This window comes from Poromitra crassiceps (genome assembly GCF_964638095.1).
Source record: "Poromitra crassiceps genome assembly, chromosome: 8".
In the NCBI taxonomy this organism is placed as follows: domain Eukaryota; kingdom Metazoa; phylum Chordata; class Actinopteri; order Beryciformes; family Melamphaidae; genus Poromitra; species Poromitra crassiceps.
In genome coordinates, this window is record NC_139629.1 from 52,341,953 (window position 1) to 52,368,382 (window position 26,430).

Consider the following 26,430-nt stretch of genomic DNA (forward strand, 5'->3'; position numbering starts at 1 on the left):
GCTCGTCTGCTTTGCAGTTTCTGTTAAGATCCCACCAAGGGGATGGGGCCAGACGGGAAGAGGAACGAAATGAAATGTGAGTTCACGTGACCGGCTGGTTTACCAGGCTACGTGAAGATGTGTATCTCAGAGCATTTAAAGGTACATTCAGCGATGTTTTTGTGTTAAAATACGTGTTAAATGGCTCTATATTCTGACAGCAATCACTGAAATTGAGTGTTTGGTCAGTGACTTGAAACCCCCAACTGACAGGCAGGCAGGCTGTCCTCTATCTCTCTCCTGTAGTCCTGCAGGCAGAGAGGACATATCTCCTGTCCTCTATCTCTCTCCTGTAGTCCTGCAGGCAGAGAGGACGTACCTCCTGTCCTCTATCTCTCTCCTGTAGTCCTGCAGGCAGAGAGGACGTATCTCCTGTCCTCTATCTCTCTCCTGTAGTCCTGCAGGAAGAGAGGACATATCTCCTGTCCTCTATCTATCTCCTGTAGTCCTGCAGGCAGAGAGGACATATCTCCTGTCCTCTATCTCTCTCCTGTAGTCCTGCAGGCAGAGAGGACATATTTCCTGTCCTCGATCTCTCTCCTGTAGTCCTGCAGGCAGAGAGGACATATCTCCTGTCCTCGATCTCTCTCCTGTAGTCCTGCAGGCAGAGAGGACATATCTCCTGTCCTCGATCTCTCTCCTGTAGTCCTGCAGGCAGAGAGGACATATCTCCTGTCCTCGATCTCTCTCCTGTAGTCCTGCAGGAAGAGAGGACATATCTCCTGTCCTCTATCTCTCTCCTGTAGTCCTGCAGGAAGAGAGGACATATTTCCTGTCCAATATCTCTCTCCTGTAGTCCTGCAGGCAGAGAGGACATATTTCCTGTCCTCTATCTCTCTCTCCTGTAGTCCTGCAGGCAGGGCGGACGTATCTCCTGTCCTCTATCTCTCTCTCCTGTAGTCCTGCAGGCAGGGCGGACGTATCTCCTGTCCTCTATCTCTCTCTCCTGTAGTCCTGCAGGCAGGGCGGACGTATCTCCTGTCCTCTATCTCTCTCTCCTGTAGTCCTGCAGGCAGGGCGGACGTATCTCCTGTCCTCTATCTCTCTCTCCTGTAGTCCTGCAGGCAGGGCGGACGTATCTCCTGTCCTCTATCTCTCTCTCCTGTAGTCCTGCAGGCAGGGCGGACGTATCTCCTGTCCTCTATCTCTCTCTCCTGTAGTCCTGCAGGCAGGGCGGACGTATCTCCTGTCCTCTATCTCTCTCTCCTGTAGTCCTGCAGGCAGGGCGGACGTATCTCCTGTCCTCTATCTCTCTCTCCTGCAGTCCTGCAGGCAGGGCGGACGTATCTCCGCAACCGTAACTCGTAGGGACTCATCGATGGTGATTCGGGGTGAAAAAATACATTCTAGTCTTTTAACTTATTGAGTGACGGACGCTCCCAGTGCCAGAGTTTTCAGAGCGTTTTCAGTGATTTCTCGAGGCCCACAGAATATTGTGTGATATTACTATGTAAACACCGAACATGCACAAAGAACGAGCTGGCTCTATTGTATCATCAGCAAAAAAAAGTTTATTGATACCATTTTCCGTTCTTTAGTTATGAGCCGGAGAAGATAGGTCGTTTTGAGCAAAAAGAGACGTTTCAAATTAGAACCTGAGATATTCCGCCTTTTGTGAAATGAAGCATTTCAAGCACATTCACTGAGTCTGAAGATAATATTTTCTGATGTAGTGACGTGGTGTAGTTGTGTGATGCCCTGCGTGCCCCACCCCGCTCCCCCCCCCCCTCCCCCCCTCAACTGCAAACTCCTCCCCACACGAACACACAGCCAACACGCACCCACTCTATTTTCGGAGGGCTCCGTTTTTGTTCCCAGCGCGATACGGAAATGCCAAGCCGGACTGCAGGGAAAGGTTTGGCCCTTCGGCGTCGGGTGCTGCCTTTCTGGCGGCTAATCGTGTGGATAAACTATGCAGACAGACAGACAGAGGCAGAGGGGCTCAGTTGTGTGCGCGGATTGACTGCTGTGCGCAGCCAACGTCAGTTGCAGACAGAGCAATCTATATGGCTCTGGCTGCAGCATGCATCGGTTTCTCTTTGATCACGGCTTTTTCCAGCTGTTTTCCGGACCTCTCTCTAATCTGGAGAGCACTCTCGCCACCTAATGAGTCCGTAAAATAGGTTATACACCTTCAATAGCTCCCATATTTGTACAGGAGATGCCCGAGGCTTTCATCCACGTCCCACCGTCAAAAAACGCATTTGACGTCGATCGACGTCCTTGGCACTCAATGAGTTAAAGGCATCACGATCTGACCTTTCGTTTCCCAGAAAATCTCAACTTTTCTCTGATTGGATAGTTTGAGGTTGACGCCAATTTCTATCAATTTTCTGGGAAACGGAAGGTCAGATTGCGATGCGATAGAGCCATTTAACACTTGAAAAAAACAGCTGAATGTACCTTTAAAGGAACACAACACAAAAACAGCTGAATGTACCTTTAAAGGAACACAGCAACATTTTGGGAGATTCTCCTATTTGCCATCTTCCCGATAGTAAGATGAGAAGATAGATGCCCTTCTCTTCTCTATGTGTGCAGTAGAAAAGTAGCGACCCTCCCCTCCTGCTAGTTAGCTTAGCACAATGACTGGTAGTCATTGGTACAGGCTAGCCTACCGCTGTTAAGTAACCAAATACACATTCCAACAGCTCAAAAATGCTCCAAAAACATTGTGACTCGTGATGCATTCACCATGTTATGAAATAATCATCTAAAATTACAAGACATTGTAATTTACGAAGCAAATACATGACAAAACCGGAAGTTGTGGCTCTGGATTTTGCTTTGAAAATTACAATGAATCGTGATTTTACATTACTATTTCATTACGTGGTGAATGCACAAGTCACAACATGTACATGAGAGAACATAGGAGCGTTTTGGCGCCGTTGAAATGTGTATTTTGTGACTTAACGTAGTTAGGCTAGTCCGTACCGCAAACTTTTCTCGATACCACGTGAAGCCAGCATGAAGCACGTCCTCAATGCCAGCAGGGGGAGACAAAGCTTACATATTACAGCTTTACTGATCAGCTGACTGAGTGATCTGTTACCTGATATGTGAACGTCTGTGTTGACCTTCCAGCCGGGGTCGTTCCCACGGAAACCAGGACAGGCCCCTCCCTCTGCACCCCACTTGGCTGCAACTCACACACTATCCTGGACACACACACACACACACACACACACACACACAACATGCACGTTACATTCCTGTGCATGGTGGCGCAGTGGTAGTGCTCTCAACTCACAGCAAGAAGGCCGTGGGTTTGATTCCCACATGTTGACACTGGGGGTATGATGTCTCCCCATGTGTTCGGTGTCTGATGCACAGGTGGGCTATCTGGTGAAAAGGGCCTTTCTGTGTGAAGTTTGTATGTTCTCCCCGTGCTCCCCTGGGGTTTCCTCCATATAACATGAACATGGACCACCACTAAAAACATGCAGAATCATCTTCATACCAGCGGCCTGGAGAAGGACGAGCCAGGATGGGTCAAATGCAGAGGGCAAATTTCACTGCACCTCTGAAGTGTGTGTGTGTGTGTGTGTGTGTGTGTGTGTGTGTGTGTGTGTGTGTGTGTGTGTGTGTGTGTGTGTGTGTGTGTGTGTGTGTGTTACCTGGTAGAGATCTGGTAGCCGTCAGACTGGGGGTGACAGGGCACTCCGGCCACAGTAACTCTGCCCTCCACATCCTGGTACTTCATCCCCAGGTTAGAACCTCTGATGGTGACGAGGAGACCACCTTGCACAGGACCAGAGACAGGCAGCACCTTCAGACAGACAGACAGACAGGCAGGCAGACAGGGAGACAGGCACGCAGACAGACAGACAGGCAGGCAGACAGACAGGCAGGCAGACAGGCAGACAGGCAGGCAGATAGACAGGCAGACAGACAGACAGACAGACATTTAAAATAACAAGTCGGAAGTCAGCATACTGCTCAGACAACAACTTTCTAAACAAAAAGTTCTGTCTTTGACATCATCACTGATGACATCACTGGTGACATCATCACTGAACTATAGCCTCAGCCTTAGGGCAATTAGGGCAATTAATCTGCCCTATTTAAAAAATCTGGCTCCGTCAGGTCACCCGCACAGGTGCTCTTTACACCCCCTGAAAGTTTCAGCCCGATTGCACGTAAAACAGCTCAGACGACGTCCAGTATGAGCCACTCCCATCCGGCCTCCGGCTCCGTGCTCCACTAGCCTCAGAGTATGAGCCACTCCCATCCGGCCTCTGGCTCCGTGCTCCACTAGCCTCAGAGTATGAGCCACTCCCATCCGGCCTCTGGCTCCGTGCTCCACTAGCCTCAGAGTATGAGCCACTCCCATCCGGCCTCTGGCTCCGTGCTCCACTAGCCTCAGAGTATGAGCCACTCCCATCCGGCCTCCGGCTCCATGCTCAACTAGCTAGGAAAAACAGGTACACAAATTTGTGCCTGTTTCCATTAAAGCCCTAAATGGCAGCGAGACTAGAAGGTAAGGAGGCCTTTATGATGATGATGTTCAGGTTGGTTGAACTCATCTTATACTGGCATACATACATATATATATATATATATATTTAAGCAATATAGCATGAGAGCCAGTGTGTTGTGAAGAATATATCCCCCTGATCAGCTGTTATCCCACGAGGCCGCAGGCCGAGTGGGATAACTGCTGAGCAGGGGGATATATTCCACAACACACGCAGCTCGAGCTTTTATAAAACGGTTTCCAAGTATGATAATATAATAATAATAATAATACTATAAGTCCGACTCCGACTGGCATGTCATTCTGATAGAGTCAGTTGAAACACTACTGTAAGGCGGGACCGCAAGAACATGCGGGTGATTTGATTGGATCGTTCTGGAGACTGAAGTTGACATTGGCCAATCCTGGCGCTTGCTGAGTAGCTGAGAGCTTTCTGGAATCCCCGACAGGCAGCTCGAGCCGCAGCGCTGCATTCTCAGCGCTTGCTGAGAAGCTGAATGCTTTCTGCAAAGCCGACACCAACTAACGTTACGGGGTTAAATGCGGGGTTAACAGCCTTTCTTTTGCAAAGAAGACATTAGCCCGCATCTATTCTTGTACAAAACATCATTTTCTGCGAAGTATTAGTAAAGTTATAAGCGAAGATCGATTCACAAGGATCTGACAGCTGTCTCCGCCATTTTTTTTTTCTACGTTGTCATTTGAGGTAAGCCTTATTATTACTCTCTTAATAAGAGAGTTGCCATGGCAACCAATAACCCATGGCCATGGGTTATTGAACTCGGTTACTGGAATTATACAATGGCTGTGAACCAATCAGATTGCTTGATTTGAGAGAGCCATTTTATAAATATATATATATATATATATATATATATTAGTCTTACTCGAACATGACTTACTTGAACATTGTTGCTGAATGGTTCATCTATATATCATATATGTCATTTAAAATCTATTCTATGACACACTGGCAACCAGTGTAAGGACTTAAGAACTGGAGTGATATGATCAGCTTTCTTAGTCTTTGTTAGAACTCTAGCAGCAGCATTCTGAATGAGCTGAAGTTGCCTAAGTTCTTTTTTGGAGAGACCAGAGAAAAGGCTATTGCAGTAGTCTAACCTACTGTAGATGAAGGCGTGAATTAGTTTTTCTAGATCCTGTCTGGACATGTAGCCCCTAATTCTTGCTACCAGTCATTGTGCTAAGCTAACTAGCAGGAGGGGAGGGTCGCTACTTTTCTACTGCACACATAGAGAAGAGAAGGGCATCTATCTTCTCATCTTACTATCGGGAAGATGGCAAATAGGAGAATCTCCCAAAATGTTGCTGTGTTCCTTTAAAGGTACATTCAGCTGTTTTTGTGTTGTGTTCCTTTAAAGGTACATTCAGCTGTTTTTTGTGTTGTGTTCCTTTAAAGGTACATAACATTGTTATTGTTGGGGGAACCATCCAGTAGAATATTCGTTAACCTGGACATGAGTATGGTACAGTACTTCCACGTTGGCTTCATTTTTCCAAGACGGAGGTTGCCGATTTGGTTCAATATGGCTGATTTTCTGGATAAATTCAGACTGGTTTCTACAGATTCTGATAGTGATTTATTAATTTATTAATTGATTGATTGATTGATTAATTTATTGATGAATTCATTAGGGGCTGGTCCTTCACCTGTGTGATCTGTGGAGGTGGGCAGGTGTCTGCAGGAATGCTGGAGCAGGATTGGTTGTAAACACAGCTGGGGGCGGGACTTTCTGGACACCAGACACACCCATACTCCTCTGGCACCGCCCGGCATTGAGAGCAATCTGATTGGCCGGCTGAGCAGTCATACAGCTGGACTAGAGTGAGAGGTAATGACGGATAATGAGAGATAATCGACCAATCAGAGACAGAGGTTAGAACATGTTAGTGATCGGTTCTCACGGCGGAGGCGGGGCTTGGCGTCGATGCGTCGCCCTCCTCTCCTCAGATAGACAGGAGCCAAATACTGGAGCTGACTGACTGCAAACTGGAACTACAGACAGACAGACAGACAGACAGACAGACAGACAGGTTAAACTTGAAGACACAATGGCGCGTTGTGAAAACTGTCCACACAGCTGCACTTCATGCATGGAAGGAAGACAACTGTCTGAGCATAAGCTACAGCCTTAATGGCACAAAGTGAATCGCATTGACATTCAACAAACTAGCACGACATCAGAGTCTGACAACAAGTTGCTAAAAATACATAATGGGCGATAACTTAGGATAACTTAACTTAACTTAACTTAACTTAACTTAACTGCCCAGCGAAGCGATAAAGCAAACGGCATCTATCTTCTCGTCTTACTATCAGGAAGATGGCAAATAGGGGAATCTCCCAAAATGTTGGAATGCTCCTTTAAAAATGTGAAATTTCAAAATGTAATGTTTGTTTTTCATATTATTCATGTTATGTTGAGTGCAAAGTGTATTTCCTGAATGTGTGTGTGTGTGTGTGTGTGTGTGTGTGTGTGTGTGTGTGTGTGTGTGTGTGTGTGTGTGTGTGTGTGTACCTGGTGCGGGGTACAGGTGAAGGTGTGTGTGTCTTTGTGTGTTTTCTCCTCTGTAGCTGTCAGGTTGATCTGGACTCCCTCCATCTCCACCACACACACATACTCAGCCTCATCCTGCACACACACAAACACATACACACACACACACACACACACACACACACACACACACACACACACACACACACACACACACACACACACACACACACACACACACACACACACACACACACACACACAAACAAACACACAAAGTATTGTAACTCTACAGATGTACTTTTGCGGTACAAGTATCCTGACGATCACTGTCCATTACCCTCTGACATCACTGTCCATTACCCTCTGACATCACTGTTCATTACCCTCTGACATCACTGTCCATTACCCTCTGACATCACTGTTCATTACCCTCTGACATCACTGTTCATTACCCTCTGACCTCACTGTCCATTACCCTCTGACATCACTGTTCATTACCCTCTGACATCACTGTTCATTACCCTCTGACATCACTGTCCATTACCCTCTGACATCACTGTTCATTACCCTCTGACATCACTGTTCATTACCCTCTGACATCACTGTCCATTACCCTCTGACCCGCTTTGGTGTCAAGCCGGAGGATCTCGGGAATCCAGGACTCTGTAAACTTGCGTTTGTACCTTCCAGCTCCTCCTGCAGGCCTAGAATAATAATATATAATATATAATAATATAATATATATATAATACGTAGGTTTTTGCGTCTGCCTCTGTTCTCATCTTTCAGCCATTTGGTTAACTGGCTTGCTGTTTTCTCCAGAGCTAGCAGGCCTGTTCAGTGCCAGTTGTTGTGTTTTCCACCACTTGGATTCTCTGCTCCGCCTCACCGAAGTTCAGTGACTTTTAAGCTCTGAGATATATTGATGTTGATGTCACGTACCACCTTTTCTATTCTATTCTATTATATTAGAAGAGTTCAGGGCTGCAGGGGACCTGGACGATTATGCAGAAACGGTAACAGGCTTCATAAAAAAATGCACAGTGGATATAATCCCAACAAAAATAATCAAACTAATGCCAAACCAGAAACCCTGGATCAACAGTGATGTCCGGGCTGCCCTCCACGCCAGGACCACCGCCTTCAACTCTGGAACACCAGAGGAATACAAGCAGACAAGATATGCCCTCCGAACCACTATAAAAAGAGCACGGAGAGAATATGGCAATATGCTAACAACCCCAAGCATCTATGGAGAGGACTCCATGCAGCCATTGACTTCAAGGGGGAGAAACAGCAATCCCCCCACACATCACCCTCCCTGCCGGACGAACTCAACGCATTCTACACTAGGTTTGACCCCTCTGCCAGAGCGCCCCCCCCCTCCTCCCCCCCTCCTCTCCTACCCCTCTCCGCCACCTCTCCCCCCCACCAGCCCCCCACTGGATCCTGGATTTCCTGACAGATCGCCGCCAGGGGGTGAGAGTGGGCAACCTCACCTCCTCCCCACTGACCATCAGCATAGGAGTGCCACAGGGGTGCGTCTCCAGCCCCTTCTGGTACGACCTCTACACCCACAACTGCGTGGCGACTCAATCTTCGAACACCATCGTGAAGTTTGCAGATGACACAGCAGTCGTGGGGCTGATCTCCAGGAGCGATGAGACGGCCTACAGAGAGGAGGTGGGGGGCCTAGAACAATGGCGCCAGGACAACCACCTCTCTCTGAACGTCTCCAAGACCAAGGAGATCATTGTAGACTACAGGAGGGGGGGGGGGGCGCACACCCCCCAATCACCATCAACGGCACAGTGGTGGAAAGGGTGGACAGCTTCAAGTACCTGGGAGTCAACATCCACCAGGACCTGACATGGGCCGGTCACACCGCCACTGTTGTCAAAAAGGCCCAACAGCGACTACACGGACTCAGGCGCCTGAAGAAATTTGGGCTAAGGCCAGAAATCCTTCGGGACTTCTGGCACCATTGAAAGCCTGCTGACTGGCTGCTTCACCACCTGGACCGCAGGGCGCTACGAAGAGTGAGACGCGCGGCCCAGCACGTAACAGGATGTGAGCTGCCAGAACTGCAGGAACTGTATAACCAGCGGTGCCTCAGGAGGTCCCTGAAGATCATCAAAGACACAAACCATCCCCACAACAACCTGTTCTCCCTGTTACCCTCAGGGAGGAGATACAGGGTCCCAAAAGCACGCACAAATCGCTTGAGGGACAGTTTCTTCCCGCAGGCCACGAGACTCCTTAACATACACAAATAGTGTAGTAGCTGTACTGTACCGTACTGTAGCTGCTACCATTATGTATGTCTAACGTTTAATTGTATGTAGGTATATGCTATTTGCACCTGTACGTCAAATACGTCAAATTTAAAATGTTTAAGCACGTCTAAAGTATGCACATGACATGTGCACCTATGTGCAGTGAATATGCCACTGTCTCACAGGTCAAAAAGGGGCGGGGGGGGGGGGCGGGGGGGGGGGGGGGGGCAGGGGGCGGGGCGTCTGTGTAGTCGTAAGCTACCCCCTGAAAGGCAAAACGCAGGAATCTCCTGTGTCTCTGTGTCTCTGTGTCTCTGTACCACTGGGACATGAAAGTAACACTGTGGTGAACTCATGGCCAGCATCTTGTTTACAGTAAGCATGTGATCCAGATCTCTCTCTGTCCTCCTGAAGCACCACAGCTCCCTTCTGCAGTAGTTCCTGTATCTCCCTGGAGAGGGCGCTCATGTCTTACTGAGACATTATGAACGACTCTCTCACTGAATGGGGCGTTACGCAATGAAACTAGAGTGAATAGCCCAGTCAGATGCAGGCAGCTCAGCGGCACTGTTCCAATGAATGATCAAACAAATAAAGTAAGAGAGTACAAAGTCTGTCTGTCTGCCTGTCTGTCTGTCTGCCTGCCTGTCTTCTTGTCTTTCTGTCTGTCTGTCTGCCTGCCTGTCTTCTTGTCTTTCTGTCTGTCTGTCTGTCTGTCTGTCTGTCTGCCTGCCTGCCTGTCTGTCTGTCTGTCTGTCTGTCTGCCTGCCTGCCTGTCTGTCTGTCTGTCTGTCTGTCTGCCTGTGTGCCTGCCTGTCTTTCTGTCTGTCTGTCTGTCTAACAGAATACAAATTAAATGTAGTCAAAATAATGTAATTAGAACTCACAATGTAAATGTCCAGGTTTCGGCCCAGCAGCACCAGGGTGGTAGTGAAGCCCATGGGCACTAAGGCAGAACCCTGCAGGGAAAAGACCAGGGGACAGGAGGACGGACCTGGAGACAGCTGGAGAGAGAGACAAGGTGAGCAGAGAGACAGGCAGGCAGGCAGACAGACACACAGACAGACAGGTAGGCAGACAGACAGAGAGACAGAGAGACAGGCAAGCAGACAGACAGAGAGACATACAGACAGACAGACAAGCAGACAGATGGGCAGGCAGACAGACAGACAGACAGACAGACAGACAGACAGGCAGGCAGGCAGACACACACACACACACACACACACACACACACACACACACACACACACACACACACACACACACAAAAGACAGACAGACACACAGACAGACAGACAGAGAGACAGACAGACAGACAGACAGACAGACAGACAGACAAGCAGACAGATGGGCAGGCAGGCAGACAGACATGTAGACAGACAGACAGACAGGCAGGCAGGCACACACACACACACACACACACACACACACACACACACACACACACACACACACACACACACACACACACACACACACACACACACACACACACACACACACACACACACACACAAAAGACAGACAGAGAAGCAGACAGACAGACAGACAGGCAGACAGGCAGACAGACAGACAGACAGACAGACTGTCTTACCCTCTGGTTCAGGATGATGCGTTGATTTGGACAGCTTTGGTTTGGAGAACAGAGTTGGTCCAGTGGACACCAGTTACAAGCCCAGACACTGCTGACACACGCCAGGCACCTGAGTGATGACATCATTATTGTTATTAGTATTATGAACATTGTTACATTCAAGCCAAACGAGTTCCCACAATGCTGATTACCCCTTAAGCTCCACATAACTCTCTGTATTCCACAGTAGAGCAGAGTTTAACCCCCTCAGCTCTACATAACTCTCTGTATTCCACAGTAGAGCAGAGTTTAACCCTCTCAGCTCCACATAACTCTCTGTATTCCACAGTAGAGCAGAGTTTAACCCCCTCAGCTCTACATAACTCTCTGTATTCCACAGTAGAGCAGAGTTTAACCCTCTCAGCTCTACATAACTCTCTGTATTCCACAGTAGAGCAGAGTTTAACCCTCTCAGCTCTACATAACTCTCTGTATTCCACAGTAGAGCAGAGTTTAACCCTCTCAGCTCCACATAACTCTCTGTATTCCACAGTAGAGCAGAGTTTAACCCCCTCAGCTCTACATACCTCTCTGTATTCCACAGTAGAGCAGAGTTTAACCCTCTCAGCTCCACATAACTCTCTGTATTCCACAGTAGAACAGAGTTTAACCCTCTCAGCTCCACATAACTCTCTGTATTCCACAGTAGAGCAGAGTTTAACCCTCTCAGCTCTACATAACTCTCTGTATTCCACAGTAGAGCAGAGTTTAACCCTCTCAGCTCTACATACCTCTCTGTATTCCACAGTAGAACAGAGTTTAACCCTCTCAGCTCCACATAACTCTCTGTATTCCACAGTAGAGCAGAGTTTAACCCCCTCAGCTCCACATAACTTTCTGTATTCCACAGTAGAACAGAGTTTAACCCTCTCAGCTCCACATAACTTTCTGTATTCCACAGTAGAACAGAGTTTAACCCTCTCAGCTCCACATAACTCTCTGTATTCCACAGTAGAGCAGAGTTTAACCCTCTCAGCTCCACATAACTCTCTGTATTCCACAGTAGAGCAGAGTTTAACCCTCTCAGCTCCACATAACTTTCTGTATTCCACAGTAGAGCAGAGTTTAACCCCCTCAGCTCCACATAACTCTCTGTATTCCACAGTAGAGCAGAGTTTAACCCTCTCAGCTCCACATAACTCTCTGTATTCCACAGTAGAGCAGAGTTTAACCCTCTCAGCTCCAGATAACTCTCTGTATTCCACAGTAGAACAGAGTTTAAAGGTTCTTGCACACAGAGTCCGAATTGTTCGCTGCGTTTTTTTAATCCGTCATCCGAAAAAAACACGTCACGCACAGATACCTTGCCCACTGAGTCCGATGCGTTAATTATCCAATATTCGTTGCGAAGATTCGCAACGAAAAGAAAACTACCGCGATCCTATTGATCCACAACTGGCAGTGTGTCTGTGTGGCTCTCTGTCTCTCTCCTCCCCCCCCCCCCCCTTCCCCATACACACACACACACACACACACACACCGCGTCCCGCATTCCAAGCTGGTCTGCAATCACCCAGCACATTCTGTCTTTTAATTCCGAATCTCTGTATTCCTGCTTTGCCATAAAATGCTTTGTGCTGGGAGACGAACTGAATTAACTTCTCAGATGCCATTTTTCATTGTGAATAGCAACACTGGGTGGTCAAACACCTGTCAAAACGATTTCATGGATGCGGAAAAACGCAGAAAATCGAACCTCGTCCGAAAACTTAAATGACGGACGTAATTGTCGGACTCGGTGTGTCAATGATGATTGACACAAATGAGGTCGTATTTTTATTTTTTTCGTGCGTCAATTTCGGACGAAAAAACGGACTCTATGTGCAAGGACCTTGACCCTCTCAGCTCTACATAACTCTCTGTATTCCACAGTAGAGCAGAGTTTAACCCTCTCAGCTCTACATAACTCTCTGTATTCCACAGTAGAGCAGAGTTTAACCCTCTCAGCTCCACATAACTCTCTGTATTCCACAGTAGAGCAGAGTTTAACCCCCTCAGCTCTACATAACTCTCTGTATTCCACAGTAGAGCAGAGTTTAACCCTCTCAGCTCTACATACCTCTCTGTATTCCACAGTAGAGCAGAGTTTAACCCTCTCAGCTCTACATAACTCTCTGTATTCCACAGTAGAGCAGAGTTTAACCCTCTCAGCTCCAGATAACTCTCTGTATTCCACAGTAGAGCAGAGTTTAACCCTCTCAGCTCTACATAACTCTCTGTATTCCACAGTAGAGCAGAGTTTAACCCCCTCAGCTCCACATAACTTTCTGTATTCCACAGTAGAGCAGAGTTTAACCCTCTCAGCTCCACATAACTCTCTGTATTCCACAGTAGAGCAGAGTTTAACCCCCTAAGCTCCACATAACTCTCTGTATTCCACAGTAGAGCAGAGTTTAACCCCCTCAGCTCCACATACTGTAACTCTCTGTATTCCACAGTAGAGCAGAGTTTAACCCTCTCGATAGTGTGTGTGTGTGTGTGTGTGTGTGTGTGTGTGTGTGTGTGTGTGTGTGCGTGTGTGTGTGCACGTGCGTGTGTGTCTCACTGTGAGCTTTGGTTCAGTCGGCCCGTGGCTGCACAGTCATAGAAGGTCATGTTGCCGTGGGCAATGGCCACCTGACCGAACATCAACGACACGCGCAGGGTCATGTGATCTGGAAAAAGGAAGTCACAGGAAGACACGCACGCACGCACGCACGCACACACACACACACACACACACACACACACACACACACACACACACACATGCACATATACACACGCACACAGGAACACACACACAGGAACACAGTGAATAGCAGGAAGTCATGAGTCACATCCTTTCAGTTTCCATGGTAACGGCCCTGTGTTTACCTCCAGACCAGTCAGGAGATCAAAGCTTCAGCAGAGCTCTGGAGTTACTTTGTGTCTTTTGCTGCATTCGATTATAACTTTGAGCTCGCAAACTAGGACACATCAAATACAACTTGTTCACTCTGAATTCCTAGTCGCAAACTCGGGTATGATTTCTCAAACTCCAAGTTGCTAATTTCTCTAATCACCTGCCTCGGTTTTGTTTACATGTGTCATGATTGGTCAGAGATCTCACCCCCCGCCCCCCTCTTCATACCCCACTACTCTACCCTATGGCTGGGGAGGGGGCAGGATGGGGCGGCCAATTCAGAGGTTGGATTCAGAGAGTGAGTTGTCCGACCATGCCCTCAATAGAACCCAAAAGAAGCTGTTGGAAGTTGGTTCAGATAAATGTATGTTAAAGCATAAAAATGCCTTAACCCTGATGCTGTCTACGGACTTTTCAGCTTTTAAATTCTACGAGAAAACATGTTTTCCATCAAAACTGAACCTTTATTTATAAAGCAACATGTCCTCACCACTTCCTGTTGGCATGGGTGGGAGATGCTCCGGCGGGGGTGATTGACAGGTGATCCTCGTTCCCATGACGACGGCGGGGTGAGGTGGGAGGAGCCCAAAGGCGCAGGACAAGGACTCCGCCTCCGAGAGGGCGGGAAGCTGGATGACTGACAGCATTACCTAGGAGACATTCAGGCTGGGGTCAACCAATCAGATGCAGCTTCATCCTCTGATACAGTCCAATGAGATTTCAATATGATGCAGTTTGATTGATTGCATATTTAATAAAATCCCCAAAACACATTCGGTAATCAGTCATTCGTCATTTCATTCTCCCGTGCCGACAGACTGGAATGGCTTACAAAAAAAAACTAAAACTGGTCAATTTCATCTCTCAGCTTTCAAGGACTCTATCATGGACATTTTCACTGACACCTGCAACTGCTTCCTGAACTAGTACTTATCCCCTGCCTGTCTGCTTTGTTTGTTTTTCATGTTTGCTCTGTCTGTCTGCCATGTTTTAAATGTGTTGTAACTTTGTATTTATTTTATCCCCTACCCCCTATCCCTCAAAAGGCTGTGCCTTCTGCCAGGTCGCCATTGTGAATAAGAATTTGTTCTTAAAGACTTACCTGGTTAAATAAAGGTTAAATAAAAAATAAATAAATGTAATAACCAGTAATCTATCCACGAATCAGCTGCAAGCTGCAGGGGGAACTTGGTAATGATTTATCTGACATTATGGGAAAGGAGTCGGTCAGTTAATAGCAGACACCAGTTAATCCAGTTTAAAGTGAACCATCTTCACTATTCCAAACATAACTTACACAAGATCTTCCCTTCTGTTTCACCACTGTGTGACAGGTGTGAGGTGTCTGAGTGCACACTATCTCATGCCTTCTGGTTCTGCCCTTCACATATGGGATTCTGGGCTAAAATATTTGACTGGTATTCTAAGGCCTACAAAATAACCCTTCAGCCGGAGGCAGAACTCGCCATCTTCGGCTGCTCGGAGTCCTCTCTGAACTTCCCTACAGCTGTGCAACAGTCTCTGATACTGGGGACAACTGTTGCCAAAAAAATAATTCTGAAGGAATGGAAGTCCCCCTCTTCACCTCCTTTTCAATTGTGGTTGATGGAAATTATCTCTGTTATACGGATGGAGAGACTCAGGTTCCTGAGAACCAACTCACTTAAAAACTATCTGGGACCCGTTTCTAGCCGACCTCGATGAGGTGACTCGTCTGGCTGGTTTCTCATGGACCCCTCATGTACATTTCTTATAAGCACATCAGCACCTTATGTGGCTCAGCTGGTACTAACATGTTGGTACTAACATGTTGTAATATGTACTAACATGTTGTAATGGTACTTACATGTCGTAATATTGAATGTTGATGATGTTTGTATGTTTTTTCTTTCTTTTCTTTTTCTGTGTCTGTGTTTGTTTTGTTTGTGTACTGTTCTATAAAAAATATATATATATTGGGGGGGGGGGAATCTGCTGCAATCACATCACTTCCTGGCCTACCTGCGTCTGCTCATCTTTGCTCTGACTGGTCGGCTCCAGGCTTTGGACGGTCACACACTGATTGGTCGGCTCGAAGCTCCACAGCCAATGGTTGGGTTGTGCGTGACGTTGGCACTGATGTTTACGACAACATCTGGGGAAACAAACAAACAAACAAAATATAACAAATAAACAGCAGCAAACTGATAGTGAGAGAATGAACAAAACAAACAATAACAAACAATAAGAAATAAACAAACAAACAAACGATAACAAACAACACACAACAAACAATAACAATAACAAACAATAACAGAAGGAACATGAAGCGTGAACATGCAGTGATCGTGAACAAAACGTCACGCGTCAACACATAGAGCATCAACAGCTACAGGAAATAACTATGACGTTATGTTACATTACGTGGACTGTTATCAACGGAAGATGACTGTGACAGTTAATTTATTACAGACAACAAAATTCCATTACTTTTCCAGGCCTGTAAAAAAGATTTGATGGAAAAATAAATAAGTAAATAAAAAATCCAGGTTTTCCATGACTGTGGGAACCCTGCAGACAGACAGACTCGATGACTGATAATAATCGATCGTTAAGAATTTGATTGATAATCAATTGTCATACATAAACAGATATGAAAATAGGGTCCAGGTTGAAAAATACTGAAATTGTCCTTAAAGTGTAACTTACCCCCAAAACACTTTTTTTCAGCTTTTAACCAATATATATGACTTTGGGGGTGGTGTGTGAAGAATTCTGGTAAAAATTTCCACATTTGAGACCAAACTGTTACCATTGTACCATTTGTATCATTTTCAGCAGCATAAGTTCCCTCTATGGGTTGAACACTGCTTTTTTTTGTGCCCTCAAATGAATGGGATATTTGGTACATCGTGACATCACAGTGGGTTTAGCACGCGCCCCACTCATGTGAAAAATTGTTTTTTTTCCCCATTGATTATTACTGTAGTTCACGCGGCGCGAGCCCTTTAAGAGAAATGCATCCATGTGCCTAATGTTAGCCGCTAGTTAGTTATGTTACATGGCAGTAAAACGCCACTAAATGACCAAATTGATAGAACTTTTAACCATTTCGAGTAACACTGTTTCCATACGGATCACGAGCGTTAGTTTGTTGTTTATAACGTGGCTATATTCATAACGTTTCTATCTCGGATGCGTTATTTCGAATCCCACATAGGTTACGCCTGGCGCAACCTATGTGGGTTTCAGGACGAAACAGTCTCGAGCCACTAACGTCATCTTTAGAGCACAATATTCCTGGAATGCAAGTTTAACTAAACAGTTACATGTCCTCTGCATTCTACATAAAATTAAGATATTACGGGTTGTTTTATTTTGTATGTTACATACTTATTGGACAAGATATGTTAGTTTATGGGGGAGGAATTCTGCCAGGTAAGGAGGGGAGTGTGGGCGGCCATCTTGCCTGCGGGGTTTTAGGATCGAGTGGAGAGCCCTTTTGCAGGAAATCTGGGGGGGTAAGTCCCGCTTTAAAGAATATTGTCCGTCACGTGGAAATGATCAATCTAATGTTGGTATCAAATAGAGGTTGAATGAATGAATTTCACTATGTGGCAGCAATGAGACATCTTTCCACTGGGGGCACACAAAGTTATCATATCGTTTGATATGATGCACCCCTCCTGCTAGTTAACTTAGCACAATGACTAGTACTCTGTGGAGCGACTAGCGTACCTGAGTTAAGTCACCAAATACACATTCCAACAGCGCCAAAATAGTCCAGGCATTTTACGCAAATATGTGGGTCAACCTCACACGAATTGCAACAAAACCAAACTCAACTGATTTTGTATCCTCAATATGTCCTCAATGAAGGAAAAAAAGTGTTAAGGAAATGTATGAAGGGAAAGTTTTGAAAATGACCTAAATATGATGGTAGCCTATGGAAGCCTATGGAAGCCTTTTTTTTTTTTTTTTAAATGTGCCATAAATCTCATCACTTATATCCTGTATGTGTTTTTTGCTTCAAGGAGAAAGAAAAAAAAAAAAGTTAAAAAATAAATAAATAAACGTTTTTGGTAGCATCATATGGGTCATTTTCAAAAACTTCCCTTCATACATTTCCTTAACACTTTTTTTCCTTCATTGAGGACATATTGAGGATACAAAATCAGTTGAGTTTGGTTTTGTTGCAATTAGTGTGAGGTCAAGTGACATTTTTACTGGACTAAAACGTTCCTATGTACCTATGTAGACCTACCTTCCCTCCAGGACACACCAGCCACAGTACCTATGTAGACCTACCTTCCCTCCAGGACACACCAGCCACAGTACGGGTCTCTGACAGCAAGACAGGACTGGCAGTCTGTCTGTCTCTCACATGACGACACAGGAACCTTAGACAGCTGAGAGATAGACAAGCCATAATCAATATGAACATTTTATTTCACTTTTCTGTTGATAAAGAAAGAAAGGAAGAAAGAGAGAGACAGAGAGTAGAAGAAGAGAACAGAGGTGGCCCCGCCCACCTTGTTGTTTGTCAGAGCATAAACGTTCTCCTGGCTCTCATCCAATAGGAGGTCAGCATTGATGGCACTGTTGCGGTCCACCAGCACACTGTCATACAGCTCACCTGACCAATCAGAACGCACCAGCACCTGCGCTCGCACACACACACACACACACACACACACACACACACTGTCAAACTGTCATTTATAACGACCAACACAAGGAGTAGAGAAAACAAACTTGAAAAAAAAAAAACGACCCCAAATCACAAGTTGCCGATTGGCACGGGACGAATCTGCTTTACACAAATTACGGACATAGCTGATTTGCACAGGATTATAGTTTCTGGTGCGCACGCAATGCCAAAAAATCTCGTGCTCCACAATGATTACAAATGACCAGAGGTCCCCAGGTCAAAGGTCATACTGGTCCTGAGCCAATAGGGCTCAAGAAACTCATTTCAGTCTAGACCAGAAAGAGAATGAGGACCTTGTGCAGTCGCCCGTGTCTGTCTCCCAGGAAGGCGATGGTGTGCCCCGCCTCCGTCGCCGTGGTAACAGCGGTGAGGTGGGTCGTCGAGGTGATGGTGGGCGTGGAGGTGAGGGGCACAGCGCTGGCGATGGGGTTGGGGGTGTGTTCCCCCCCACAGGGATACTCTGATAGAGAGTCCTTAGAGACGAATAGAGAGAGAGGGGAGGGAGAGAGACAGCGAGAGAGGGAGAGAGATGGAAAGAGAGGGAGGGGAGGGAGATGGAGAGAGAGGGAGGGAGATGGAGAGAGAGGGAGGGAGAGGCGAGAGAGAGTCAACAGTTTGAGCAGAGAGACAGACAGGTTAAACCGGTCTTACACATTCCTGGTGTTTGTTCACAGCCTCGCACACAACCCCCCATTTTTGTGCATGTGTGCGTGTGCGTGTGTGTGTGTAGGTGCATGTGTGTATGCGTTTAGGTGCATGTGTGCTGGTGTAACGCCGTTGTGTAGGTGGTACTTGCAGCAACCCATGTTAAGGGCTTGCCCAGGGGTGGATTCAAACTGCCGACCCTCGGCTTGGGAGACCGACATGTTAACCGCAACGCCAAGAGAGCTAGCTCCCTTGGCGGAGCTGATTAACATGCCTTTATACCTGGGGAGTGAGTTTAACCAATCCACTCGCTACCACTCGGGACTCACGAGGAATCCGCACTGATTCAACTCGGTTACACTGGGGGGGGGGGGGGGGGGGTATAGTGTATATAGGTCAAGCAAGTCCTATTGGATGTTTGTGTGTGTGTGTGTGTGTGTGTTTGAATGACAGCTGTCCGATGATAACTCCAGCTGCTGAAGCTAACCAGCTCTAATCCCCAACACACGCACGCACGCTCACACACACACACACACACACACACACACACACACACACACACACACACACACACACACACACACACACACACACACACACACACACACACACACATCGTTTAATACTGAGTACTGACCTGAATCTGAATGTGTGTATAATCTGTGATGTCATCAGATATAATCTGCGATGTCATCAGATGTCCCATTTGGCTCCAGCTAGCACAACAGCGGCTGTCAATCACAACACTGCCCCCTTTCCTACAGGTCAAACCCTGTGTAGTGCTATCTGGAGAGGTAGGGGAACACTTTCCTACAGGTCAAACCCTGTGTAGTGCTATCTGGAGAGGTGGGGGAACGCACCTGTAGCTCTATGGGAAACACCCCCCTCCCCTGGCACATGCACAGGTCCCAACGAATCCGCACAAAGATCCGCAACAAAAATCTTCACAAAGAAGCAATGCTCACTTCTATTCGGTCAAGGCAGCCGTGCAGGTCTCCATGCACTGCACACACACACACACACACACACACACACACACACACACACACACACACACACACACACACACACACACACACACACACACACACACACCTCAGATTGTTCACGTTTTGTTTTCTCCAGATAGTCCCGTATTCTGCTTTAACACGCTTTCTCTAACTTGGCCCAGTTGTTGTGGCCGCTGGTAGATGCGTTCCATAACACACAGTCAGAATGTATGTAAGCTATTCTGTTGCACACTGACTGTAGTCTGTTACACACTGTTAATGAGTTAATTGTAGCAATATATAAGTTCATATTCTCGGCTTGTAGCGTGTGAATCGGGGGCTGTAACGCCGGGATTGCACTGGTTGCATTTGCGTTGCGTTGCAGCTGTTCTCCGGTTTTGCTCCGTGCTCTGTGCTCCGCCAACACTAACCGGCTGCGTGCTGTGCACGTCACGGCTCCGCTCCGCCAGACAGCTAGAGTGACGAGACCCACAGGTTATCACGGTAAAATCGCGCGAGACAATTTGTATGTTGGATAAATACAACAACAAACAGGCAGAAGATCATTGTTCCCAACTGGAGAAGCAGAGGAGGGGTGGGCTTGCTTGGTGTTGTCCTTGTAAAAAGGATGGGTCGTGTCATATATTATTTTGTGGTTTTCCACTTCAATTATGAACTTTTCCTCATACATGTTTGTCCTCTGGCTTGATATTGAATGCTAAACACCTCTGCCCTGTTGACTCCAGGCCTGGCTCCGTCCAACTTGCTGCGGCTTTGCTCTGTCATCCGTGAAAAATAGAAGCCTTGCGTATCTTTTTCGGAGAGCTCCGGATCGTCGGAGCTGGGACGGAGTAGACACGCAACGCAGCGGAGTAGGTGGGAGTTGACACAATGATTAGAGTGGAAACGTATCGGCTCCGATGCCGTAACGCAGCGCAGACGGACCGAACACGGACCTAGTGGAATGTAGATGTAACAGAGATCAAAACAGCTGGATCAGGTGAGCTGGCGTTGCCCAGCAGGGGGGCAGACCACAGCTTCAATGCGCAGATGAAATATCAAAGTTGCCAGTTGATTTGTACTGCTGCCACCCACGACTCAACGGGTGTTTCTGCACTCCTCCAGTTTGCCCATGACATTATTCAGGTGTTTGTTGTTTTTCTTCCTTGGGAAGAACCGCGGTGGGTTCCATAATAATGCATCGCAGTTGCGTGTGTGTGAGTGTGTGTGTGTGTGTGTGTGTGTGTGTGTGAGAGAGAGTGAGTGTGTGTGTGTGTGTGTGTGTGTGTGTGTGTGAGAGAGTGAGTGTGTGTGTGTGTGTGTGTGTGTGTGTGTGTGTGTGTGTGTGTGAGTGAGAGTGAGTGAGTGAGTGAGTGTGAGTGTGTGTGTGTGTGTGTGTGTGTGAGAGTGAGTGAGTGAGTGAGTGAGTGAGTGAGTGAGTGAGTGTGTGTGTGTGTGTGTGTGTGTGTGTGTGTGTGTGTGTGTGTGTGTGTTCACCTTGGGCAGCGTGAGACATTTTGATGACACAGCATATTCGATGTAGGCATCTTGGAGCCCCCCCTCTCCTCGCCCGGCCTGGGTGTAGCAGAGTTCCTGTGCATGCTGCAGGGCGCGGTCCAGCTCAGCCATCTTGTACACGCACAGCGCCGAGCGCGGCGTGGCCACAGGCGTCGATGCCGCGCCCACTGCCATGACCACGAACAGGGCCACTGCGCCCCCCTGCACACCCAGCCACGCCCCCTGGGCCAGGTTATAGTTGTAGGTTGTCGGTTGTAAGTCGTCATCATGACAGCTCAGGGGGACCTAATTATAATATGTGGGAAGATGATCATTGGATTACTAAATGTACGTGACTTTGCTGACATGAACCATATTGTGATATATATTATATATACCATATTGGTATTGAGAATGACCCTTGTGATGATCGTGACTGATTTCAACCATGATTGATTTCAACCATATCACCCAGCCACAGTATACCCTGTTTGTTCTGCTCTCCATTCTCCCCCCTTAGCTACTGTAGACATAATTATCTGTAAAGCCCTCTGAGACATGCTTGTGAATTAGGGCTATACAAATAAACTTGACCTGACCTCCACGTAGGAGTAGAAGCTGCGGTCGGAAGTGCAGAGGCGCGAGGCGTAGGTCCGGTACTCCTTCCTGTGCCACATGTCGCGCCGCGAGAACAGGAAGTAGACGTGGTCGCCGTAGGCGATGGCCTTGACAAAGTGGTTGTTGTACTCGGAGTAACTCCCCACTACCAGCTTCCCAAGCTCCTCCTCCTGGGAGAAGGCCAGACGAGGCGGGGCAACAGGGGCCAGGCGCCGTGTGGTAATTGGTGGGATGTCTCCGGGCCCCACGCTGGTGTAGCCCCGCCCCACCAGCATCAGCCGCAGGGCCCCGCCCCTGACTTCCTGTTTGTTCTCGGTCGTTATGACGACTGCGACCGTGGAGACGCGCGGGTCGTTGGCTGCGACGTACTGAGTGTCGACCGGGTTGGACGTCTGATAGAGGAGCACAGAGATGTTGGACAGACTCCTGCAGGAGGAGAGAGGACGTTAGACATGTGAGATACAGAGTCAATATGGGAGTCAATATGGGAGTCAATATGGGAGTCAATATGGGAGTCAACATGGGAGTCAACATGGGAGTCAACATGGGAGTCAATATGGGAGTCAATATAGGAGTCAATATGGGAGTCAATATGGGAGTCAATATGGGAGTCAATATGGGAGTCAACATGGGAGTCAATATGGGAGTCAATATGGGAGTCAATATGGGAGTCAATATGGGAGTCAATATGGGAGTCAATATGGGAGTCAACATGGGAGTCAACATGGGAGTCAACATGGGAGTCAACATGGGAGTCAACATGGGAGTCAATATAGGAGTCAATATGGGAGTCAATATGGGAGTCAACATGGGAGTCAATATGGGAGTCAATATGGGAGTCAATATGGGAGTCAATATGGTGGCATCAGCATGACTCTATCTCTCCCCCCTCTCACTCTGTCTCTCTCCCTCTCTCTCCCCCCCCTCTGTCTCTCTCTCACCTCTTGTCAGAGCTGCCTAGAGCCACTTTCACACACAGGTCGCACAATATTGCCATTCAGAAGGCCCGCAACGCCGGCAGCCTTGCCACAGAAATTGTTTTCACACAAGACCAAGCAGCCCCGCCATATTTCCGCCCCGGAGTGCGTTTTCAGATAGCATCCACCGCTCCCGGAGGGTGAACGATGGGCGCTGAGTTTCATTCTTATAATTAATCAAAGTCCGACAAATTAAAATGATGCTGGTCACCAAGTCCGGTGAAAATATATTTATATATTATTATTATATTATTATTATTATAATATTATAATAATATTATTATATTATATATAAATATTTTCATGTGCAGGTTATAGTGTAGGCTACTGTATGAGGAACAAAAACAACGAAAACATGCCATGTAGCCTATCAGCAGCTCTCAACAGCTGCTTGTTAAGACATCAAAGAGAAAAGTCATTTAAAGTGTTTTCCAAGACAGGGTAGGCTACCGAAAAATCTTCATGTTCCACCTGCATTATTATGAGAGGACGTACTGTGTGCAGATGCATGAATATATTCTGGGGAGTTGAAGATCATTTTGCAGCTGTGCATAAAGCAGCTGCAGATGGATTTCTCTGTGCACCTATTGCCAGAGAGATTATTATTATATCCGAGGAGTCTATTTAACGCACAACAGACTGCAGATATGCTTTGGTTATCTTACTTCTGATAGTAGAACTTGAATCTGGAGGTGGTTTTCCCTCAGTCCTGCTGTAATTTTTTATGAATTAGCTGGGATTCCCGTCTTCCCGAGGCGTGCCCTCTCAGACACACGTCGATTCGGGGCTATGACCTATGACCTATGACCTCCACTGGCGTAATGAAAGGCATAACACAATGAAAGCAGCTACAGACCATCAGACTCTCTCTCTCCCCCTCACTCTGTCTCTCTCTCCCCCTCACTCTGTCTCTCTCTCCCCCTCACTCTGCCTCTCTCTCCCCCTCACTCTGTCTCTCTCTCCCCCTCACTCTGCCTCTCTCCCCCCCTCACTCTGTCTCTCTCTCCCCCTCACTCTGTCTCTCTCTCCCCCCCTCACTCTGTCTCTCTATCCCCCTCACTCTGTCTCTCTCCCCCTCACTCTGTCTCTCTCTCCCCCTCACTCTGCCTCTCTCTCCCCCTCACTCTGTCTCTCTGTCTCTCTCTCCCCCCCTCACTCTGTCTCTCTATCCCCCTCACTCTGTCTCTCTCTCCCCCTCACTCTGCCTCTCTCTCCCCCTCACTCTGTCTCTCTCTCCCCCTCACTCTGTCTCTCTCTCCCCCTTCACTCTGTCTCTCTCTCCCCCCTCACTCTGTCTCTCTCTCCCCCCTCACTCTGTCTCTCTCTCCTCCTCACTCTGTCTCTCTCCCCCTCACTCTGTCTCTCTCTCCCCCTCACTCTGTCTCTCTCCCCCTCACTCTGTCTCTCTCTCCCCCTCTCTCTCACCTCTTGTCACAGATGCCTTGGTAGAGCGAGCCACAGACGATCAGGCTCGATCTCTCCCTCTCCCCTGGCTCGAGCAGCAGCAGCTTGTTGTGGTTGTGTGTGAGGGATGCGGAGGGGCAGTCATCGGGGAGGATGGGGGGGAGGCAGTCGGGCGAGTCGAGCGCTGGGCCGGTCCGGGCGTGTGACATCACTTCCAGGTCAGAGGTCAGCTGGTACAGGTGGTCGACCCCGCCCACATACAGATGGCCCGCCCCCGGCCCCGCCCCCGGCCCCAGCAGCAGGTGGGAGAGGGGGCCGCCGTCTAGCTGCACTGCCCGCACAGAGGGGTCAGAGGTCACAGAGGGGTCAGCGGTCACATGACTGCCCTCTGCCAGGAGGGAGGGGAGGGCGAGGAGGAGGAGCAGTGAGGAGGCCAACATGGCTGCTCCTCTTTACCTGCTGGATGAGAGAGAGAGACAGAGAGACAGAGAGAGACAGACAGACAAACAGAGAGAGCGACAGAGAGAGATTATTACACGCATGTCCTGGACAGCTCCTTCAGTCCAACAGTCCAAACCTACTGGTTTAGGGTGTGGCATCACTCTGCAGAAACAGTAGATTCAGATTGGTTTTAACTACTGGTTTAGGGCGTGGCATCACTATTCAGAGAGTGGATGGGTGTGTGTGGATAAAACTCCCCATTTTAAGTTGCTAATCTTATGCTGCTTTCCTTGATGTTATTAATGTATTACATTAACACATTAATGTATATTTACTACATATCCTGTATACTGTACATAACAGATGTATATTTGTTTTATCTTTTATATTTTGTATAACCTAACAGCTGTATTCTATAGTCTGTATTCTGTACCCTGTTTTTATACTTGCCTTATAACATCTAGGGACAGACATTGCAAACTAGCTTAGGCTATAAATGTCAGGATATATAACAAAGACTGTTTCATGTAAATGCTCTATGTTTATGTATCTGTCCCTTTACCTTTCAATCAATCAATCAGAAACAGTAGATTCAGACTGGTTTTAACAGCTGGTTTCTACTGATTTAAGGCGTGGCATCACTTTGCAGAAACAGTAGATTCAGACTGATTTAAACAGCTGGTTTCTACTGGTTTAAGGCGTGGCATCACTTTGCTGAAACAATAGATTCAGACTGATTTAAACAGCTGGTTTCTACTGGTTTAAGGCGTGGCATCACTTTGCAGAAACAATAGATTCAGACTGATTTAAACAGCTGGTTTCTACTGGTTTAAGGCATGGCATCACTTTGCAGAAACAATAGATTCAGACTGATTTTAATAAACTGGTTTCTACTGGTTTAAGGCGTGGCATCACTGTGCAGAAACAGTAGATTCAGACGGATTTTAATAAACTGGTTTCTACTGGTTTAAGGCGTGGCATCACTTTGCAGAAACAGTAGATTCAGACTGATTTAAACAGCTGGTTTCTACTGGTTTAAGGCGTGGCATCACTTTGCAGAAACAATAGATTCAGACTGATTTAAACAGCTGGTTTCTACTGGTTTAAGGCGTGGCATCACTTTGCAGAAACAGTAGATTCAGACTGATTTAAACAGCTGGTTTCTACTGGTTTAAGGCGTGGCATCACTTTGCAGAAACAATAGATTCAGACTGATTTAAACAGCTGGTTTCTACTGGTTTAAGGCGTGGCATCACTTTGCAGAAACAGTAGATTCAGACTGATTTTAATAAACTGGTTTCTACTGGTTTAAGGCGTGGCATCACTGTGCAG

General features: G+C 47.3%; 1 protein-coding gene across 1 annotated transcript in view; it reads right to left on the reverse strand.

Moving 5' to 3' along the window:
* plxnb3 (plexin B3) overlaps nucleotides 1-25,097 on the reverse strand; it is a gene marked incomplete at both ends in the record, with an annotated part of 41,596 nt that extends 16,499 nt beyond the window's left edge. The window contains 16 exon segments of the mRNA XM_083641299.1: nucleotides 3,095-3,200; nucleotides 3,660-3,811; nucleotides 6,191-6,360; nucleotides 6,446-6,536; nucleotides 7,060-7,173; nucleotides 10,205-10,321; nucleotides 10,915-11,023; nucleotides 13,499-13,607; nucleotides 14,328-14,487; nucleotides 15,839-15,971; nucleotides 18,125-18,225; nucleotides 18,349-18,477; nucleotides 18,821-19,000; nucleotides 21,659-21,964; nucleotides 22,258-22,702; nucleotides 24,679-25,097. Of these exon segments, the coding sequence (XP_083497425.1) occupies nucleotides 3,095-3,200; nucleotides 3,660-3,811; nucleotides 6,191-6,360; nucleotides 6,446-6,536; nucleotides 7,060-7,173; nucleotides 10,205-10,321; nucleotides 10,915-11,023; nucleotides 13,499-13,607; nucleotides 14,328-14,487; nucleotides 15,839-15,971; nucleotides 18,125-18,225; nucleotides 18,349-18,477; nucleotides 18,821-19,000; nucleotides 21,659-21,964; nucleotides 22,258-22,702; nucleotides 24,679-25,097 (2,841 nt within the window).
* Between the last annotated feature and the right edge of the window lie 1,333 nt (nucleotides 25,098-26,430).